This window comes from Neolamprologus multifasciatus, chromosome 15 (genome assembly GCF_963576455.1).
Source record: "Neolamprologus multifasciatus chromosome 15, fNeoMul1.2, whole genome shotgun sequence".
Taxonomy (NCBI): domain Eukaryota; kingdom Metazoa; phylum Chordata; class Actinopteri; order Cichliformes; family Cichlidae; genus Neolamprologus; species Neolamprologus multifasciatus.
The window spans coordinates 25,249,534-25,272,049 of NC_140453.1; the positions used below are offsets into that span (position 1 = coordinate 25,249,534).

General features: G+C 43.5%; 1 protein-coding gene across 4 annotated transcripts in view; it reads left to right on the forward strand.

Annotated features, from left to right (window-relative positions):
- Nucleotides 1-22,516, forward strand: part of vta1 (vesicle (multivesicular body) trafficking 1) — a 73,154-nt gene that overhangs the window by 9,641 nt on the left and 40,997 nt on the right. For all 4 annotated transcript variants that reach the window (XM_085134398.1, XM_085134399.1, XM_085134400.1 and 1 more), the window contains exons 2-4: nucleotides 3,300-3,394; nucleotides 9,918-10,045; nucleotides 16,211-16,286. In XM_085134398.1, the coding sequence (XP_084990524.1) occupies nucleotides 3,300-3,394; nucleotides 9,918-10,045; nucleotides 16,211-16,286 (299 nt within the window). The remainder of the gene's footprint in view (nucleotides 1-3,299; nucleotides 3,395-9,917; nucleotides 10,046-16,210; nucleotides 16,287-22,516) is intronic.

A 22,516-nucleotide genomic window follows, 5' to 3' on the forward strand; every position in this document is an offset into this window, starting at 1 on the left:
TGGGAGAGCCAGCGGAGAGGGATGCTCGTCAGAGACCCTATAATCGCAGGAAACAAAAGCCTGACAGGTTTTAACACTTGACGCCATCGTCTCCTCAGAGGATGTGTCCCAGCTGGCGTGCTTTCAGGCTTTTGCAGCTTTTTGCAGACCGGAGGGGCATCGAAGGTTTAACTTGTGATGCCTGGTTTAAAATGTCTGGTAGCTGATGTGGCTGATTCAGTTCCTGTAAGATGAATGCAGGTCACTGAGATCAGTTAAAGTCCTCCTGTGTGCTGATATCTGTGCAGCTGAAGTCTACACTGCTTGTTTAAAGATGGAATTAAATATATTTTAATGTAATTTATCAAATTCAGATGTTTTGTTTAATTCTGAGTGTTTTTAATTTTAAAACAAACTACTATTTATGTGTTGCAGTGACACTGGTAGCTGCTGTCCTTTACTGGGCTGCAGAGAGCTGTTGATGCTTACATGTAGTTTTCAGGGTGAGAAGAATAAACTGAACAAAATACAAATTAATGAAAAATGATTCCTATGCAGAAACAAACTGCACCTTCACTCACCACAAGGGGGCTCCAGCACTGGTTGTGTGTGTGTCTGCAGTCTAACTGTGTTGGGCTGTGTTGTACAGCGCGATGACACAAAGTCTTCCTTTGTCAGTCTGCTGGAGGACCCGCTGTCTGTGTAGCTTGCTGCGCTCTGGTTCATGCGTACATGCGTACATGCGTACATGCGTGTCACACTGGTGCCGCTCTTTGGAAACACTGAGTGCTTCTGGCCTTGGCGGCTGGACAGAGGCTCCCCGCCATTCTGCTGCTGTGAAATGGGCCATTGTTCTGCTGATGCTGCGCAGGGCTGTGACTCAAACATGAGGTGGAAACGGATTACTCAAATATATGTAGAGTACAACACAATGTTTATGGTCTCCTGGTAACTCGACAGGCCCGACCGTCCATGCTGGAATACTGCTTAATATTTAGGCTTTCTCTCTCCGCTGCAGCAGACGCTCTGAGCACAGCCTGTGCATGTTTCAGATAATGTACAATAAGTGTAGAGTAATTGTGGGAGCAATATCAGCAGGTGGAATTTTATTTAGTTATGTTTTAATGTTTATTAATGTTTCCAGCTCATGTCATGTCGGTTGTGTCAGACCAACAAACTAAAACCCGGAGATTTTCAAATTAAAGGCATAAAACAGACCAACAGCCTATCTCTGGATAAGTTGCAACCTTTGAGTTTTGTTCAATTAATGAACTAAATTATGAACATAATTATAATTAGTTACTCAGATTTCTTACCGTGCACCATTCCACATGCTTTCAGCTCTATATTCTTCTACTAGAGTAGCTCTGCATGATTTACAATTTACAGTAATCTTTATTTATGTGATGCTGCATTACTGCAGTCACTCATCTCTCTGAAACAAGCAGTTTTGGCTCCTCCACCTTTATGCCAGCTGTCTTCTGATTGGCTGCCCCTCACAGACAGAAGGTTTTAACAGCACGTGGGTGGAGCTGCGATGCCCTACAACCTGAGCACGTGGCTCACAGAGATTACTTATTATTTGAAACGTTGGTGATTTTTAGTAAAACCGTCAATTTCTAGAACACGACAAGGTTCCATGTTCCAAAATGAGGTCCATGTTCAAAAGAGAGAATTTCAGCAAAGGGTAAAATCCGCACTGATCTCATCGCTCTGTGCTGCACGCCGCACTCCGCCTCCACACAAACGGCACAATCTGCTGAGGTAATCCTCGCAGAGAAGGAACTCTGAGGCCGCTTTACCCTGCGCTGATAGTGCAGCGCTGAGTCTGCTCACTGTGCCTGTTGCACTACAAGTATACACACACACACAGAGCTGTGGATTAGAGATGATTTGAGGAATGTCTGCGTGCTTGTCAGCACAGGTGGAGGTTTTTACTCCAACATACCTGTGATTGTGTGAGAGTGAGCAGAGTGTGAAAAGCCTTTCTGCTGCCGGTTTAGGCCTCCTATTTCAGGCTCCAACCGGTGGCAAAGGGTCGCTCTTCAAAGTGTCTCTCAGTTTAGTTAAAGACAATCATTTTTAACATGGGTCCAGACAGCAGCTGTGTGCATGCACAGCAATCACACTCAGTGCACCATCCATCTGGTTAACAAACCCCGGGCTGATTCACACAGAGATGAGCCTGCAGTGCAGTTCAGCCCAGAATCTACAGGAAGGCATCAGCATGGTTCCATAAAACTTTTACAAACACAAACTCTCTAACGGGGTGTGAAGTCATGGTTTGTGTAGCCACGAGGCGAACCGAAGCCCAGTGACGGACTTCAGGTGTACGAGCCACACCCCTGAACTGAAACCTGGACACCCACACAACAAACAGCTGAATTCTGTGTTTGTGTGTGTGTGTGTGAGTGCGCGCATGTGTGTGTGCGCGCGTGTGTGTGTGTGTGTGTATTGTTGATGGGAAGCTCTTTTCAGTTTTTGAAAATGTGTTAAGCCTCTGATGAACCCACGGGTGCAGAGGGACGTGTGCATGAAGAGCACGCTGAAGTCTGCTTCATATTTGAGCTGTTTTGGAGAAATATCCAGATATTCATGACAGCTGTGCACATCATTCGCAGTCTGCTTTCTAACTGAGGTTTGTGTTGTGAGCATAGTCTGTGTGAGCAGGTGTCTCTTCATTGCCCAACAAGACTTCACAAACCATCTTTTAAATACAGTCTGTGGTGTTGAACGTGGAGTTCAGGTTGTATCACTCCTCATGAATGTTTTGTGTATTTTTCTGGCTCAAATAACATTGGATTTAATGTCCCTATAGCAGCAGATACATTCAGTAAATGCATATCTGTAATATTCATATAACAGTTTTTGAACACTGAGTAAAGAGCTGCAGGTACATCACAGAAACACGAGCTCTCCCAGACCTCCATTACAGTAATATGAAAACACTTTATCATACCAGCAGCTTTTTTCTGACTAGCTTTATAATTTCTGGAAAATAATTCCAGTCCAAGTTCTCTAAGAGTTTTTCTGGAGGTCATCCCTGCAGGCCCGGTGCTGCTGCTCAGGTGTGAGGTTACATCATGTTAGAGAAGAATAGAAATAATTGACAGGTGAGGGATCATGAGTGTGTCCACACAGGCCTGCTTCGTCTCAGGTGGAAATCTTTCCCTCTTCCTCCTGGAAGAGAAGAAAACATCTTCAGCAGCTCTTGTGTGAAACTTTAATGAGGAGGACTCTCTGTCGAGTCTTGTGTGAGCGAAGCTGTGGAAGAACAGACTTGTTTAATTTTTTGATCTCCTCCCCGTGCTCTCCCGCAGGTCGACTCTACGGCATGCAGACGGGCATGAAGCTGGACAGCAAAACACCCGAGTGCCGAAAGTTCCTGGTCAAACTCATGGACCAGCTGGAGACAGTGAGTCGGATTCACTTTAGTCCTGATCCTCCTTCAGTGCGGACCCTTTTTCCTGTTTAGTTCTCTCTTGCGGATTGTGTCACGTTGAATAATGAGTAAATGAAGCGCATTAGCTTAATCATCTCGAACCATGAACTTCAGTATTTCAGGAGCTTGCTGACTGCGTCTAAATGAGAAAGATTAATTTGGGTCTGTTCGCTGGGTCTGATTTTCATTTCTGCTTTTGACTTCAAGTGATTAAGAGAACAAAAACACGCAGATGAGATGGTCATTGCATTTGTTTCATAAACATGCTCTTGATTTTTCTGGACTCCCTCTCCCTCTGTGGAGAGGACAGATGGGCTTGGGGGTCCCTGGTTTCTGTGCAGGCCTCGAGGCCATGCAGGCTGCAGCTCATACTTTCATTGGGATTATTTATTTATTTATTTTATACTGAAGTGTAAGCTTTGCATCGAGAAAATCTGCCAGATTAAATTAGCCCGTTATTTTTATTTATCTGTAAGAAACCGAGGCTCATAGAGGACGTCTGACGGGCTTTTGTCTGCCCCTGCTGGACAGCTTAGGTTTAGTAAATTAATAAGAGATATGAATAGAAGTGTCTCGAGGGTTGATAAGAATCTTGTTGGATTTCATATACATCAGATTTTAAGTGACGTATTACATGAAGATCAATGACCTCCTGCTGAGCTGTACGGTCCAGCCGACAGCCTCGTTACTCCTGCTCTGAGCGCCAGACGGAGCGCTGTGACGCTAGCTGCACCGCTGCCTGTACACCGCCTCTACCTCAGCAGCACACGGCTGAATGGCTCTTTTCTTAGAAAACACACACACGTCAGGTATTACTATGTTGTGGGGACATCTAATTGACATAATGTTTTCCCTAGCCCCGTACCCTAACCATGAAAAAAGAATGCGTAAACCTAACCCTCATCCTAAACCTAACATAACCATAACCTAACTGTAACCCTGACACTAAACGTTATGACGTTATGTCATAACCACGTTATGAGTCTCAAAAATGCCTTCAAACCAGGATTTTGGTCCCCAGAAGTATAGTAAACTTTAAATCTTTGGTCCCCACAAATATATGAATACACACACACACACACACACACAATGCAGCCCTCTAAAAGGCTTGACATTTACCTGTTGGTTATCAGAGGCTGCGCTCACTGCATAAGGTCCTCTCAGAGGTTTGAGGTTTCTCTCCTTGGAGAGGTTAAAATACTGCTGGGGTCCCAGTGACCCCAGAGTGCCCCCTACAGGTCACATGCACTGCTGGGCAGCAAGATATCATAAGTAATGCAGTAAAGCCTTCAAAAGGTCTGTTAGCAGACATACTTTGCAGGCCAGGTAATGTCATAATACTTCAAGTTTTCCTTCAATTTGTCCATATATGTATGAACTACGAACACTTTCATTAGTAAGTTCTGTGCCATTTCACGCAACGAGCCTGAGCCTGTTATTTCTGAGCCTGTATTGTTTTAAAGGTGGTTTCAGGGTTTAAGCCATAGACTGTACATAAAAGATGGCTGCAGATAATGTGATGTCACACACTGGTATCTAAAGTCCTTGAACTTTTCCTTGAACTTGGCATTTTAGCTGTTGCTGTATTTTTCTCAAAAGCAGATGTGGTGAGTGAAGTATGGATCTAAGGAAACCATCCTGAAATATGCGCCGCTTTAGCCTTCTTTTTGACTCTGACGGGTACATGGTTTCTAAAATGAATGTCATGTTGTGCACAATAAGACGTAAACCCAGTGATAACCCAGACAATGTTTTCCCCATTTCCTGCCACTGCGCTCTGAACCTGAAGTGTGTACAAGGACAGGAGAATGTCGGATTTAAGCGTCATTTAAGTTACTGACCCTCATTAGCGGCTCGCGGGCCAGAAACATTTCTGTGCAGAGCGACAGCTGGACAGCTGTGCCACACCTCACTGTCACTCTGGATATGTGGTCAAGTTGCACATATTTACAGATGCCTCACTAAGACAGTCCTGAGCCTCACTGCTGTGGAGTGTAAGCCGACCGCAACAAGGTAATCAACAACCTTTGATTTATATTGAGATTTATATTGATAACGAACGATATATAAATATAACAATAACAAGGTTTTGTTTCACATACCATTCAGCCTGAACCTCTGATCAGAGATTTTAAATTCAGTCATTCACATGAGAGCAAAGGCCTGATGATGTAAGTCGTGGGTTATCTTAACCCCCACTCACAGCTGACCAGTGCTGACATTTTCCTGCTGAGGTTGATGTAAAGTTATCCTGTTCCATCAGGTGAAGACTCTTTGGGTTTTATCTCTTTTCACCATTTAATGTGAAATGGTATTATTATTATGGTAAATAATCTTTACCATTAGGGACTCTTTTTGTGCCACAAGTCTTAATAGACTTAATTTTGGAATAAGACGTTGGTTTGCATCTGTTTGTTCTCCGAGCTTACGAGAACATCTTGTGCTTCTCCGTGAGTCACATTTACGTAATGCAGGCTGCTCTCCTGTCTGCTAACAGGAACGGGCTAATTAGATTTTGTGAAATTGTTATGATGAAGGGAGGAAGGGAGGGAGCAGGTGACCGGGCTGAGAGTGTCCCAGCGGGGGGGCCAATTGAATTTACCGAGACTGAGAAGAACCAACGGAGAGGTGATGAAGCTCTAAAACACATCCGTCAGCTTCAGTTTTACTGTCCATGTCATTTTGATCCTGTAGTTTCCCACCCTCATCGCGCATGTTTCTACTTCTACGGTTACATCCAACGTTTACTGTTTAAAGTTTAACTTGCTACGTGGCAAATTAGGTGTGGGTCTGAACAGTTAAAGGAATCAGATGCAGCCTGATTTTACAGAAGCTCCAGGGATCTCCGTCACACATACGCGTCGCTTTCCCGACACGACACACACCTGCTGATTTGAGTTCTGTACGTGTGTGTATGAGTGGGCTCTTGATAATCTGTAATAAATTATTTGATTATGATATATATTGCTATGGAAAATATAGCCATACATTGCATTGCACTACTCAGAAAATATTTCTCACAATATATAATTTTCTATCCTCCTTTTCAATGAGCTGCTGTCTCTGGTGTCACCTTGTCACGGTGGGGATGTTAGCATGCTCCGCTGTCTACTGCAGTTTGCTCTGGGTGGAGTCTTTTTAGGGAAATATTCTTAGGTAAACTTGTTCAGTGTGAGCATTTACAAAATATGAATATTAACTGTGGGTTGTAAAATATCAAACAGCCACTCCTGACTGTGTCAGCTTTTGCTTGATGCTCTGAACATGGTGACGACTGCCGCGTTTGTTGCGTCTTTCTGATGCCTATTGCTGGCTTGGAGTCGCAAGCAGGTCGGTTGCTTGTGACGTCTCCATGAAGCATCACTGCAGGAGAGTCCGAGAGGGAAAGCTGATGCAACATCTGGTAAAGAAAAGAAAACTTTAATTTCCTTTTTTTCTGAGGAGCAGGTGAGGATGGCCACAAATAAGGCCGTGATCAGGGCCTATGCCAGCTTTCAGAGCAGGTTTCAGGTTTTACAGAGAGAACTGGTGTCATGTTGTGAACCTGTTGCAAAACTGTTTCCCAGGCTGATAGCAGGCAGCAGGAGTGGTTCAAACACGGACCTGATTCATGCTCCGTCTTATTCTGATCTGGTTTTGCTCGGTAAACTTCAGCTGCAGTCAGACTGTGATCACAGCGCATCACACCAGCACAAACCCGATTAATCATGTGGAAGCGCTGGTATTGTCCAGATGGAGCCCGAACAAGGACTGTGAAACACGGGGACACCCTGAGGTTTCCACTCCTTAATGAACTGTTGCTCATTGCTGTGACTCATTCTGCAGCGCTCTGAGTCAGGATTGAAACCACGGCAGCAACTCCTCCCCCCCCCCCCCCCCCCCCCCCCCCCCATTTCCTCGCTGACCTGACTCGTACGTACTAGGCATGCTGGACTTTTATTTTCCACTGTCATTGCCAGCTCAAGCCTTTCACTAGGACGGAGGAAAATCACTTGTTTGAAAATCTGTTTCATGTGATGCAGGATGGGAAACCTCAGAGATGCCAGTCATGGTAGATGCTGCTAAATTTAGATCGTTGTCTCCTGCAGCAGCCACTGAGGATGAGCACCGTGGTCTCTCACAGCGGGGAGATCAGGGTGGTCAAACAGGTGGTCCTTCTGCTGTGACTTAATCAATCTGTTTTACCTGCAGAGTTTATCAGGTAAAACTGATGCAGGACACACCGCAGTTTAAAATCAGCTCAGCCGCTTTACGAACGGAGTGAGCGAATGAGTAATGCGGCTAATTCTGGCTCTGTAAGTAAAGCAGATTAACAAGCTGCTCGATTTGCTTCTACTTTGCATTTTATTGGCAGAGAACACATTGTTATTGTTGCTCAGTCATGTTCATTTAAGGGTGAGAGGCCAAAATGATCGAGGTTATAATTCAATTAATTGTGCAGCCTTATCAAATATACTGTACAAAGACTCAGATTTCTTGGAGTCTGTTCGATGAGTCTGTGGTGGTTCTGATTACCTGTGACTGTGGGAATTACGTGCATCTGAACAAAGATGGACTTTATCAGAAACACATCATGGACTGAACTGAAGGTTTTCACAAATGTAGACCCAAACCCAGATGGATACATGTGTCCAGCTGTTTTAATTTCCTCTTGAGCCCTGAGCGGCTGATTTTTCATGCCACTCTGTGAGTACTTGGTGCTATTATGGTACACCAACTATCACTGCAGAGCACGGGTACTCTTTTTTTCCAAAACCGTTTGATTTTCGTCTCTAACACAAACATTAACAGAGTTACAGTAAAGTGTGCTTTTACACTGACCACCAGGTTCATGGTTCAAAAAGGGTTAAGACCTCACTAACGTCAAGGAAACGTGTATTGATCTCAGACACTCAAAGCTTTCTGAGCTTAGAGACACTGACTTGAAGCTCAGACTCATGAACACTGCTCAGCGGATGATGGAGGAAAATTCAAATGACTGCAACTAGAATTTAGATTTGAATTGATTTCAGTTTAATTTAATTTATGCAGCGCCAAATCAAAACAACAGTTGCCTCAAGGTGCTTTATATTGTAAGGTAGACCCTACAATAATACATACAGAGAAAAACCCAACAATCGTACTATGACCCTATGAGCAAGCACTTTGGTGACAGCGACAGTGGAAAGGAAGAAGTGGGCCGGGGCTGCAGACTTGAGCATAAAGCATCAGCTGCAGTCAGAGGTGTTGGAGCTGGAGTCTCTGTGATTCATTGTCACACACATATTTATGGTCTTCATTTATTAACAGAGCTCATGAAAGCGCGGCTGGGCGTCCCGTCGCTCATGCACACTGCTGTGCATGTGTGGATTTCTGTGGGAAGCGGACCCGGTTTGTTAGTCTGGACTTGGTTTGCACCTCCATGCGTCACACTCGCTGCTCCCAGAGTCAGTAAGGCGTCATGGTCTCGTATCAAAGGCTTGCTTCGCTCTAACCTGGTCCAGGTTTACATTTAAAAAGTGGCACTAATTCTTCTGCTTCACTTTAAGTTTGGTCGCCTGTCAAACGGAAACCTAACCAGAGCGAGCGAGCCTGAGAGTCGTGGCTGAGTTTAGCGACTTTCCTTTCATCCCACATTCTTGTATTCCCAGGCCAGTTGTCCTCTGCTGTCCTACGCTCAGCTCAGTGCTTTTACATTCCTCCGCTACGACTCACAGTCAGCGAACAGAGTATCTATTCAGCCCGGCCAGGGTCCACCTGCTGGAAGCAACCCTCGTGTTTGCTTTAGTGCTTTTACAAGAAACCCGAAGCCTGCTGGACGCCATAATGGACAGAGCTAGGCATTTCATATAGAGGAGCAATTACAGGTGGAGCAAACCTAATCAAAGCGAAGCAGAGTGAGCGAGACTAATCAAGCATCATGCTAGATGGCACCTGCTGAGGCGAGGATGTGTTTGCCTGAGTTAAAACATTTGAGCTAAGAAGTCAGAAGTGTTTTTCCGTGCACCAAACCAAAAGCGACACATCCAGGGATCAGGGTTAGTTTCTCCGGCCTCTGCTGGATGTTTAAAGGATCATCTGCAGGTCCTACTAAGTTTTAAAAACTGTAAATAAAGCAGATACTAGGATATCCAGTACATCCAGTAGATGGAATACTCCAGAAAAAGGGTTTAGCTGGTAAAAGAGAGGCCCTGTTTTAATGATGGCTTTGAGGGAATTTGTGGGCACTGGTGTGTAAGTGTTGGTCTTCGTACAGTGAATGCATTGAGTGTGTGTCACCTGATTCAGCAGTTAAAACAGTACCTGGTCTAAAAGCTCTGCAGGTCTATCCGTTTGCAAACGTGAGCGTGTGCAGATGTTCTTCTATATTTCTGATCTGTTGATCAGTTTCAGTAACGTGGCTAAAACATATTACGCCTTTCACAACCAAAGTTTGACACTAAAACAGATTTATTGCTTTCCTCTGCAGAGCTTACACGTTTCCGTTCATGCATTGTTGTTTTTGTTTCTCCTACAGATGAAGAAGGAGCTGAGTGATAACGAGTCCATCAGTCAGGAGGTGGTTGGGAACGCCCACATCGAAAACTATGCCTTAAAATTATTCCTCTACGCTGACAACGAGGACAGAGCAGGACGATTCCACAAGTGAGAACCGAGCCGCTCCTTAAGTGTGTGTGTGTGTGTGTGTAGGTTTGTGTGCACTTACTAGCAGGACTTTGAAGTTGACTTTGGCCTATAATCATAACATCCCAGAAGAGTGTAATGGCCCTGTGTAACTGGTTTGTCAGTGCAATGATTTAATCATTGAATGATGCTCTGATTAGTCCAATTAGAAACTTTGAGGTATTTAAACCTTCAGTTCATGATGGAGTCTAAACATTAGATTGCCATTACAAAGGACTTGATGTGAGATTTGTATTCACGAGTACAAGTACTTCATGGAAGGAATTGTCTTGCAGGAAGAATCACAGAGCAGCTCCCAGCCCGCAGAACCACACAGTCCTGCTGTTTCTCTGCTCAAAAAAATATCTCAAACCTCAGTGAATAAGCGGGATGCACAGACTACCTGGTGCACTGGTGTTCTGTGGACCACAAAAATATGATTTGTGACTTTGAAAATGTGAGCACAGCTTCTGTCAAAAGAAACTCAGTTTCTCAGATAAAGGTAATATTCAGATTCCAGTTAGACCCGTAACTTAGACTGTGGGCTCTATAAGACCAGCTTTGCATGATTCAGTGTTCAAAATAATTCTTCTTATTCTCATACTGGGCCACAGTGCAGCTCATCCTTGCTTTGAACCAAGAGGTTTTACTCGCCCATCCAAGAATGAAAGTTTGTAATTATTAATAAATCGATTAGTGACGGTCTGACGTTTTATTCACACATGGTTTAATTATGACCTTCCTCTCTAATCTGATCATTCACGAGGGAGGTCAGTATCTAACCGGGTCACTGGAAGGGTTTGTTGGAGGATTTCACTGGATATTTTTTTTTTTTCTTTTATTAGTTTCTTTGAGTCTTGATGTTTTTCCTCTGACAGAAAACATGTTGGAAACACCCCAACACTTTACGTCTTTCATACTGCAGCTCCTCAGTCTTTCCTCACTCTGAAACACAATATTAGGCTCCTCCCACACTCGTGCATGAGGGGGCCGTATCAGGGCTATCCCCACTCAGTGATGTCAGCGAGAGCCAAGAGTAGAAAGGCCTGGGTGAAGCAGAGCAGCCTGAATTCCTCACATCTGCACACTGAGCTCATTATTTGAAACTCTGCCCGTGTTTTTAATATGAACTTACACGAATAGAGCAGAATTCATGGCAGAAAATAAGCACAGCCGCCTCCCTTTACGCCTCACAGTGTCACAGTGCGAAATTTTTCAGAATGTTCAGGAATATTCAGGAATGCTGCTCCTTGCTGCGTGTCCACGCTCAATTTCTGCCATCACCATCAGATGGTCGACGGCCCTGTTGGGGACAGTCTTGGTCTCGGGGGACTTCTGCGTCCGTACATCCAGTTCCAGACCGTTTGGTGGAAAGCAGGTCACATCTCCTTCCATGGAAGCAGTAACTCAGGCATCGTGTGGAAATATGCTGCCTATTTAGGTCAGGGAACCACCTCAGCCTGTTGATCTTCATTCAACGTTCAGCTGAGAGTGTTTTAGCAGAGATGTTTCTGCTGCTAATCACAGTATTTACACCAGGGTTTTAATAGTTTTGCAATTTTCATTAGTTTTTATTTTTATTTAGTTTTGACTTCAGATTTTCAATTTTATATCAGTTTTAATTAGTTTTTACCAATTGTTTGCTAGTTTAGTTTAGTTTTTATTTTTTTGAAAACCCTTAGTTTCAGTTTAGTTTTGATTAGTTTCAGTTATAGTTTTAGTTGTGTTTGCAATAATTAAGTGTAACAAAATCCCAGTTTCATCATATCAGTCATTCTCTTCTGCTTATCCTTGGGTATGTTGCTATTCCAGCTACCATACCCTGCACCCTGGACAGGTCGCCTGTCTGTCGCAGGGCTAACATGCAGAGACAGACAACTCACATTCCCACCTATGGGTTCTTTAAATAAATAAATAAAGGCAGATGAACAACCATTGATACCAGGCAACTATAAAATGTATATCTTGGCCCCAATGAGACTATTAACTCTTGCAGCACCGGGTGTTCGTAATTTTGGTTCAAGTGAATTGATAAACTTTTTGAAGGTAATTGACTCACACAGTTGTGTAGATATCCCCGTCCTGTTGTCTCGGGATGCATCACGCTGCCTTGCCTGGGGTTAGCTTCTGTTTTCTGGGGATGAGGGTTGAGTGTGCTCCCTTACCTTCTCAAGCTAAGCTAGGTTAGCCTTCTTGTGTGAGCTTTTCAAGTGCACTTTAAGGTTTGTGGGATTTTTTTCCCTTTAGAAATGTCCCTCATAATTTGTCTGTTTCCACTACAAGACACTTGCTTTATCCAAAACACAGTCATATTCAAAGTAATCCCAAATTGGACTCTGGCGCTTTCTCCCGACTTTTCCTGACATGATTCTGCGCGTGGATGGAGCAGCAACACAGACGACTCGACTAACGTACTTGCCACCTGCTGGCATAATGAGACACAGCAAGAAAAAAATCTGGAAACTAAACTTCATTTTCACCCTTGACTCTTGTATGACACGCACACATCAATGAAAACTAAACACATTTTTGCTATAAATTCAGTTAATTTTAGTTAGTTTTGTGAACACTCATTCCAGTTTTAGTTAGTTTTTCTTTTTTTGTTTTTCTTTTTATTTCCGTTAACGAAAATGTTTTTTCACTTCTAGTTTTCGTTATTTCGTTAGTTTTCGTTAACGATAATAACCTTGGTTTACACCCATCACAGCTTTAACCTTTGGAGCTAATTGAACCAATGAAGATGGATTAAAACCAAAAACATTAGTTTGTAATCATTACTCTTCTGTTAGTGACTCTGGTTGTGTTAAATGCTCATATTTAACGGGGAAGAATAACACGACACCAGGTTATTGGAACAGCTGATTTGGGGGATTTCTCTGGAAAATGTGTGTTTCTTACTCTTTTCCTTTGTAATTTCCCCTTCCCCCTGTTTATCACCTGGAATGAGACTGCCCAACAGGAAACACCTTGGAAATAATCAGAAGTGTTTATACGTTCTCCACATGATTTCAATGCGTTCTTTGTTTGTCTTATCTGCGTTTCTAATGGTACATTAAGTGAGGCTGGCTAAATATTTCAGTCAGGAGTTCAATCTTTGTTTTCTTTGCTTTGTCTTTAAAAGGTTGGACCCTGTGTCTGACTCAGACACACCATTTCCTAGGAATGAGACAAAGAACAACAAAACAGAAGCACCTGCAACTCTGTGCAACTGCTGTAACAAAGAAATCCACCATGCCTGCATGACAAAGTGACTTCAGATACCCGCTTATCCTCCCATTACCTGGATTCAGGTACCCAACAGCAGCTATTGGGCTGAGCTGGTTATCTGGTTGTGAGTTCACCTGGAGTTTCCCTCGCACGTTCACATGAAAGGTGCGGCGCTGGTCCATCCATGCTTCTGACCAATAGGAAGCATGGATGAACAGGTTGATGAAGTCTCAGCATGAACACAGCTGCTGTAGACAATGCAGCAGTCTGAGCATGTCCGAGGAGAAGCTTTGGTCAGCAGCATTGTTTAAGATCTGCTGTATTAATAAAGTTTTAAAAGAATTTGAAGCCGATAGAAAGATAGTCATCAGTAATACAGTGACATCATCACCACAGCAGAATCCAAAGGAGTTATTATTTCATTAAATTAATTAAATCTGCTCATCCTTAAGGAAAACACCTGTTCCAACATCCCGCAAGTTTGCAACTTTATCACTCCACACTTTATTACCTCCCCGAGCCCGGTTCTGCCTGAGGTTTCTTCCTGTTAAAAGGGGGTTTAATTCAATTCAATTCAATAGCATAATGTCAATTCAATAGCATATCAGTAGCATTCAGATCTGCTAAAAAGACAGAAACTTGCATGACGTCTCCTCTGTGAACTCTGGAGAGTCTGCACTTTGACCCGGGAGAAACGTGCAGAGTCGGTTTCCCTTTCTGTCAGTCATCCTGCAGCAGCTCATGCAGGATGAATGGATGCAGGCGAGTGTCTCTGGATTTGTTTGTGGTGTAAACAGCCCAAAAGCTGTTTCCAGCAGGTATATGAAGCAGGACTGACTCAAGCTTCTGTTCTGCTGCTGGTCAGCAAACCCACCTGCGGTTTTACAAGCAGCAGCGGTCTGCTGCCAACAGGAGCCTCAGCCGTGTGTTAAGTCACTCCTGAACACACGCACACACACACGCACACAAACACACGTGCACACGGTCACAAGGATATACATGCAGACATGTATATAGAGGTGTAAATGCATACATGTTTACATGTCTTCATTTTGAGTCACACAGCTGAATGTTTCTTGGAAACTTCCCACTCTGCACTACAAGGAGCCCATTCTTTGTCCTTACGTGTGTGTGTGTGTGTGTGTGTGTGTGTGTGTGTGTGTGTGTGTGTGTGTGTGTGTGTGTGTGTGTGTGTGTGTGTGTGTGTGTGTGTGTGTGTGTGTGTGATGATGGGTTGCTGTGGTTACCAAACGTATCTACTCTTCAAACCAGAGAGCCCGGCCAGCCTCAACATCTAACGCAAGCACATGCTGTTTAAAATCTTTTACCAAGAGTCAGATAACAGATAAAGAAGTAAACAAAAAGTAAACAATACTAAGCAAATAATTAACTAGTAATAACGTATATGTTAGCTTAATAAACAACAATAAAAGCTTAGTAAAGGTTTACAGTGACGTTAGAGGTAAAATGAGTAACGCTGTTATACAGAAATAGAAGATCCATCCCCTCCAGTCTAAGTGGCATTTTTAAGCCCCTGCCCCAGCTCATGTGGTTGGGACAGTAATGGAAACAAAAATGCTGATAACTGAAAGATAATCTGCAGTCCTCAAAACACAAATGTTTGGCTCTCGACCTGCACCAGCCAAAGTTTTAAAGGTGCTTTCTTTTTTAAAACAATGATCCAACTGTAATAACTCTAAGCCAATATATATTACGCCGTTTTATACGAACTGTAACATATCTGAGTTCATGTGATTGTAAGACACTTTTAAAACTCGAGTGACTTTATACAGTGTCCTGGCACTGATGCATGTTTGAATCCATCATGTCTCAGGAGACAGTTTGTGTTGTGTTTACGTGTTGCGTGCTCTGTGCTCTACAGCACTCTGGAGAAGTCCTGTGGTGCTGAGCCTGCAGCTGCTCCAGTGGTTTGTTCCTTTGTAGCTTGGACCACTTTTAGTTGGTATTGATTAAGGCTGGCCAATACGTGAAATTTTTCCAACCAACATTAATGAGTCCAATAAATGACGATAGGCGATATATTCGTGCAGGTGACTTTCTGATGGGCGGAGCAATGTAATCATGCACAGACTGATTTGCGCGTTTAGAACACAGAAGTCCAAACATGGAGCAACTAGTTGCCCAAAAAAATACAAAGTCACCAATTTGGGATTTCTTTGGCTTCAAACTGAAAGATTCAAAGAGGCAAACCTGAGGATGTAACCAAAGGGGTGTGCCGCTTGTGCAGACGCATAGTGTCAGCAAAGGACTCAAACACGACTAACGTGCATGAGCGTTTACGTGTCCACCATCCGGCTGAGTATGCTAGGCTATCACCAGCTACCTCAGCTCTATCAAAAGTGCTTTTGCTAATATAGCTACTTTTTGGATTATTTGTTTATTGGCATGCAGCCTCCTGGCTGCATGCCAAATATCCTTGGGCAAGATACTAATCCCATGTTTGCCTACTGTTGCCAGAGGGCCCGGTGGCGCTAGTGTCCGGCAGCCCCTCCCCCAGGGCAGCTGTGGCTACAATGTAGCTTGCCATCACCAGTGTGTGAATGGGTGAATGACTGAATGTAGTGTGAAGCTTAGGGACTAGAAAAGCGCTATATAAATGCAGGCCATTTACCATTTGTCTTCAGTGAGCTCTGTGATGTTTTTTTGTTGTTGCTTATATCCTACTCCTGAACAGTGGATCAGTGCAGTTTATGGATGTGTGACAGTAGAAACTACGAATCCTTTGTGAAGGATATTTAACAGACTTGTTTATCTCTCAGTGATGGAACAGTAAGAGACTAATGGACGTTCTTCCATCTTATTCATTCACTTCTGTTCTGCCCATTTTTTTCAACCCCCTTTTCTTCCAACCTTTCCTCCTTCATATATCCCATAATTCCTGCCGTCTGTCCCCCTCCTCTGCCTCTTTCCTTCCTCCAGGAACATGATCAAGTCGTTCTACACTTCAAGTCTGCTGCTGGATGTCTTGTCTGTTTTTGGGGAGCTGTCAGAGGAGGTAAGATAAAGACCCTGCTGGGAGTCCCAGGTTTGATCTTTGCAGAGTTATAATGATGACCAACCCCAATAGGAAGCTCATTTATCAGTTAACTGGCTGAGGGATGATGCTGACTTTATTTAATCATTTATAAATGATCCAATAATCCCCAAAGAGACCAAAACAAACAGAACATTCATCCTGCTGCCGAGGCCTGTCTGTGCAGCCAGATCCCGACAGCAGTCATGCATCTGCTTCTTTCGACTCAGATACGAGAAAGTGACACAGTCGTGACATCGATCAAGTCACTGCACTGTGGGAATGTCGTTAAAGGAGACTTCAGGTCATTCACCAATCCCTTCCTTCTGATATTTCATTGTTGTTGTTTTTTTGTATGTTGGCTAACAAGTCCATCAGTGATCTGCACTCATAACAGAGCTGCTGTGAGGCCAAGCGTTGACTCAGCTGTTGCGATGTATTCAGGGTGCTGCAGATAAACAGACTTTGTGTGAATTTGTGCTCTTATATTCCCGCTAATCTGCAGTTATTAGCGAACCTTTACAGACTGGCTGCACAGCCCGACATTGTTAAAACACAGAACTTTATTTTATTTCGCAGCCAAAAATTTTCAAAGATCCCAAATGTGCCGTGCTGAATTTTCAGGGAAGAGATGCACAAACACATTAAATATTTCCATTTGATTAGAAGGTGCAGCCACAACACAACAAACCACAGAGTCTGTATGAACATCAGAGTAAGCAAGCAGTGGAGACAGTCTGAGCAAATTAAAGCTCATCATTGGAAGCAAAGGTTTAAGTTTAGTGGTTATTAGCAGTGGCTGGGAGTTATTTGTGCCTTAAGGTGTGAAACACAGCGTAGCGTTTCCCACAGATTCAGATTACAGTACGTGTGGTGCAGAAGCCCCACGCTTTCTAAAATAAGTGATTAATAATTCTGCTCAAATGTGTCGCTGCTCTGAACATCTTATGTGCAGCGTTTGTGATGAAGACATAACGGAGTTGTAGATGTCTCTGCAGCTATCTGCCTGTTATCTCCACCGTCAGCCTGCAGCTTGTCCCTGTGAGGGGCGCTGAGCTCTGCATAGAGGTGTTATGATCGACAACTGCAACATTCCACAGCTGTTGGAGTTCAGCTGTGGGATGAGGTCCTCTTGAGTTCAGACACCCAGACAGTGACTGAACTTTCAAAATAAGAGTGGGTAGGCTTATGGCCCAGTGAATTAACAACAGATAATGAGATTCTCCCAGATGAATTGAAAAATGGCCAAAGTATGTCCCCAAATATATTTCAGCGACCATTAATGATAAAAGTTCACCCTGTCATTAGGAAACCCTGCATAGACATTTTCTTTGTATAGCACCAAATCACAATAACAAGGTGCTTAAAGGTGACCGCGTACGAACCTTTACTGTGAAAGTGCGGTATGAACACAGTCCTGCTTAGCTCTGTTCCTGTAAACACCTGGTGTGTATGATTCCCAACCATTAAAACATGACGGGGCACTTAGTTCATGTATGGTGAGCTGTCATGTTCCCACACTGAGACCCACTGGTGACTGAGTTTCAGGCAACAGAAAGAGGTTTTCAGCAGTGTTGCCACCATCTTATGTAACACTGTTACCGTCAGGGACCTTTATACTTAGTGAATGCCTTCCATGTGTTCCCATGTGTGTCAGAATTCATCCCACTGACTTGTTTCTGAGAGAGAAACCGAATCTGTAGCTGCCGTGTAACAGTCTCTGAACCAGACAAGTGAGTCAGTGACTTCGAAAAACACAAATATCCAGCTCAGTATTTTCAGAAATGCTTTTTAAAAATGACTCTAGCCTTTGTACCTGAGGCAAGCACACATTTAATGTCACACATTTCTTCAAAGCAAGCACTCAGATGTCAGGTGATGTCCTGTCTGTCAGCACGTACCACCCGTCATTTATTGATGTTTTTGCTTCCAAGGAGCCAGTTTGTCCTGTAAAGTGGTCTTGAGCAGCAGCTCTCCAGAGTTTCTGAACAATAATCAGTTGTTTTATTTATTTATTTATTTATTTTAATTTTATTTCCAAGAATAAAAAGCCAACTCAAGGGATGAACCAGTGCTGTTCACACAAAACAGACAACTCAGGAACCAGTTTGACATGGAATCTTCTGGCTTTTTGTTATGAGCAGCCTGTGTTTCACAAAAACTCATAATTTGTTCTCATTTTTTTAGGTGAATCTATAAAAATTGCCTAGGATAACACAGTTAACACCAACAAGGTGATTCCCACAGAGCTATTGACTGAAACCTTGCCATATCTCAGCATGGTGTGGTTTTTAGAACACTAGGTGACTAAAGAAGAAATTAATAACCAAAACAATTGCCTGTAGCAAATAAACAGTATCTGAAAGTTATGTTCTTAAGAAAGAAGAAAGATCCAACTAGACCATACACAAGAGAAGAGAGATGATATGTACCTTCAGTTGATCATTCACTGCTCACTGAAGCCTCATCAGAAATGGTCTCAGTGATAGGACGGCTGTCAGGAAGCAGTTCTTAATGTAGGGAAACGGGGAGAAAAGGCAGAGTTATGAAAACTACATGAACAGGTCTGATGGAGACATGGATCCACATCATAGTCAGTATGTACGAGGAGGTCCAACAGTGAGAGTCTGCAGCCATTTGTGACACAGGGTGGAGATTCTTTCCTGGATATCTGAAACGAAAAAACAGGCAGAAAACCTCAAAACAAGAGCTTCAAATACTCTTCACGAATCCTGGAGATCTTCTCCTGAAGATACTTAAAGAAATGACAGAAAGCTCAGAGAGCTCAGACTGAAGAATTTAATTCAAAATGCAGATTTTGAAGCTGGTTAGAATTGTATTGTCTATGTGTTAATGTGGCCACAAACTTTAAGTTGACAAGAGAGATGACACCATTAGAGGAGATCGTTCCCTTTTATCTCTGTTCATTAAGAACACCATTAATCCTCAATCTGTCCCCAGTCCAGCCCTCCAGTACATTTAGTTTGATGTGCATCCATATTCAGATGTGAACACATGGCTGTGTAATTTCATGTTAACTTCATCAAGCTGCCAGATCTTTAACTTTATCATTGTTTTCTCTTTCCTCCTGCAGCTGTTGAGTTTTTATGTTCAGGCCTGATATAACAGATACAATTTTGCTTTTACACGAGGAGTTGCTGTTACGCCTGATCAATTGGAATTATTACCCAGTTGTTTCCTCTTCAGTTAGTTCCTCGTTGCTGTGCCTGGCTGAGAGCGTTCACTGGACATAAAAATCTACACGAGCAGAAAGCTCATATGCGTACTTCTTCTACTCCGGCTGTCACCGCACTACATTGTTACTAACAAAGGCAGCGTGGACCATCTGCCTCTGACTATAATTATGTCTCTCCACCATGAGGCCATGAGCCCGCCTGGGGACATTGTCAGCCAATGCATTTTACATTAACAAATTACGGGAATTGAAAGCATTGTGACCCTAATCATGGTACTTCACACTAAAGAGTCAGCAGCCGGGGAAACTACATGTTCCTGAGTCACTCTTTGAAAATCGGATCATCACCTAGAATATAAAAGGATCTGGATTTTTTTTAATTTTTTTTTTTTATACAGTCATGAAAAAGTTTTCACAGTGGTGCACAAAACTTTATCACATGACTGCATGAAGATAATGATGTTTCCACCAAATATGTTGAAAGTAATTCAGAACTGAAGCATTTGTGGCTCATCATATCTTGAAACGTTTAAGGTTTTACCAACCAAATGTCCAAATGAAGATTTAAAGTCCAGTGGTTCCCTCTGTGAATTACTACGTTATTGTGGTGGAGGAGTTTGTGTGTCCCTGGGATCCCAGGGGGTATGTTATCTGGGGCCTTTGCCCTATGGTAAGGTCATCCATGGCGAATTGTCTGGTCCCTCACCCAGGAACAAACTCTGCCCGGGATGGGGTTAACTGGACCACGCCCCGGAGCCAGCCCCAGGGAGGATGCCCGAGGTCGAGCGCCTGAGGCCAGGCCCAAGTAGTCTATGGGGCCTGGCCAGGCACAGTCCGAAGAGGGAACATAGGTCCAGCTTCCTGTAGGCTGCACCCGACCCGCCCAGCACATACTGCACCCGACCACTGTAGAAAACCTGAAAGGACCAACTCAGATAGGTTTTTTTGTCTTTATGATATTGTTGAGTCTTTTTGCCTTCTACAAAAGTCCTGTTTAGGTGTTAAATGAATGCAAAGACAACAAATTGCCCCGTGAGGGAGCATTTGCTTCCCTCTGCTATGAGTTATTGTTTAACCGAGAGTTTTACAATGTGTGACCTTTCTGTTGAAACTTTTATAGCGGTTACATTCCTGTCTTTCGCTTTGCGTGCTTTAATATCTCAGAAGTGTTTTTCCAGGGATTAAAATGACCGGAGCCTCATCCATCTGCGATGGTAATGCTAAGGCTAAACAAATAGGCGTCAGCTTTCCGTGTTGTTTCTGAGCTGCTTCTGTGAATTGGGCACTTAACTGGAATAAGCAGGAAATTCTCACAGGTCTTATCAGCTTCACTCCTATTGTAATATTTCAAAGATCCTTCAGCCTTGATTCACTCTAATGTGCCCCCATTAACACTCTACTGCGTCTCCTCACACCTCCATTGTAGTACATTGTGATCATTCACTGCCTGACACCGAGGACCTGTGACACGCAGTTTATGAATTGTAATGTAAATTCTCTGTGGGCGACTCCAAGCAAAGGCAGATGCGCACTGATCATAAATTTTACATCACTCACACCTGAGTGCAAACCAGTGCATAATTGAGGTTTAGTGCCCAACTTTGTACCTGTTAACCCCACAGGTAGAACTTTGTTACTCTGACTCCTTAGTCCTATAGGGGACTGAGCCACTGGATAAATACCTCTAACAGCCTTATGTATGTTTTCTTTTCTGGGTTGGATGGATGGAACTTTATTCATCCCTTGGGTAGGTTCCTTCGGGAAATTCACTACCTGAACCTTGAACCTTGGGACTGAAGTATTTTTATTTTGTTTAACTTCAAATTGAACAGCTTACACCTTTTTATACCCTTCAAAACTACTTACCTGCTTCTTTGTCTTCAGGCCTTCAGCAGTTATACCCTCCCATTTAAAATCCAGGTCCTAAAAGTTGGCCCAAATTAAACCAGTAATGCTTTTTTCATTTCAGACTCAGTTTTAGTATGTTTTCTCTACTTATCAGTAGAATAAATTACACCTTCCTTTCTCTGGCCCTGCTTTAAAAGCTAACCTGATTCACATTAGGTCCATGTTCTAGAGTACCGATGGAAATCGGATAGCCAACAGAATGAGACCTGAATGTAAGAAACCCACAGCAGACCCCAGTGCATGTTCATGCTTCCTGCCGGCGCCTGCTGTGTAGCCACCATCTCAGCCACCATTTGGGTCAGCTCCTTCCACGGTTGGCCTAGTTGCAGACCTGGGTGCATTTTCATGCTCTGCAGCATTTCTTTATTAATGGTTGCATGTTCACACACTGTTGGCTGCAGCTCTCTCTCTCTCTCGCTGCCAACCACACACACACTGGCAATAACCACCATCCTGCAGGACCCAGTATCGTATTTAAGTCGGCAGGGCATGATTGCGGATGCCGTTCAGGTGCGTCTGCCTTCCCTGCATGGCACCGCAAGCCACGCCCCGCCACACTGAATAAATATCCCAGCACTTGGTGAGAGGAAGGATCTGTCAGTCTTTTCAGCTCCATTCACCTCACTCATGGACAAGACCTACAGACACTCATCCCTGACCCGGAGTTGGTACTCCATCTTTTCTAGCTGAGGAATCATGGCTTTGACTGTGTTAATCCCACCTTCAAACCACCCCAGTGCAAGGTAGAGGTCAGCACCCGACAAAGAGAATCATGTCATCAGCAAAAGCAAAGATAAAATCCTGAGTAAACACCCTCCACTCCTCAACTGTGCCTGTCCACGAGTCCAAGTCTGTCCAAGAGTTAGGAACAGAATCTTTGATAAAGCAGAGCCCTCACAAGAATGAGTCTTACTTTTTGTTGGCGGTGTAAACCCAGTCCTGTACAGCTGTACTGCGACCAGAAACTAATAAAGCTAAGCAAAGCTCACACTTCATGCAGTTATACAGTTTGCCTCGCTCTCAGAGCACGCTGGCATGTGACAGGTGCAGCAAACAATTTCTGCCTTCTTGTCTTTGTTTGGGGACCAAACATAACACGTTTGTCAAG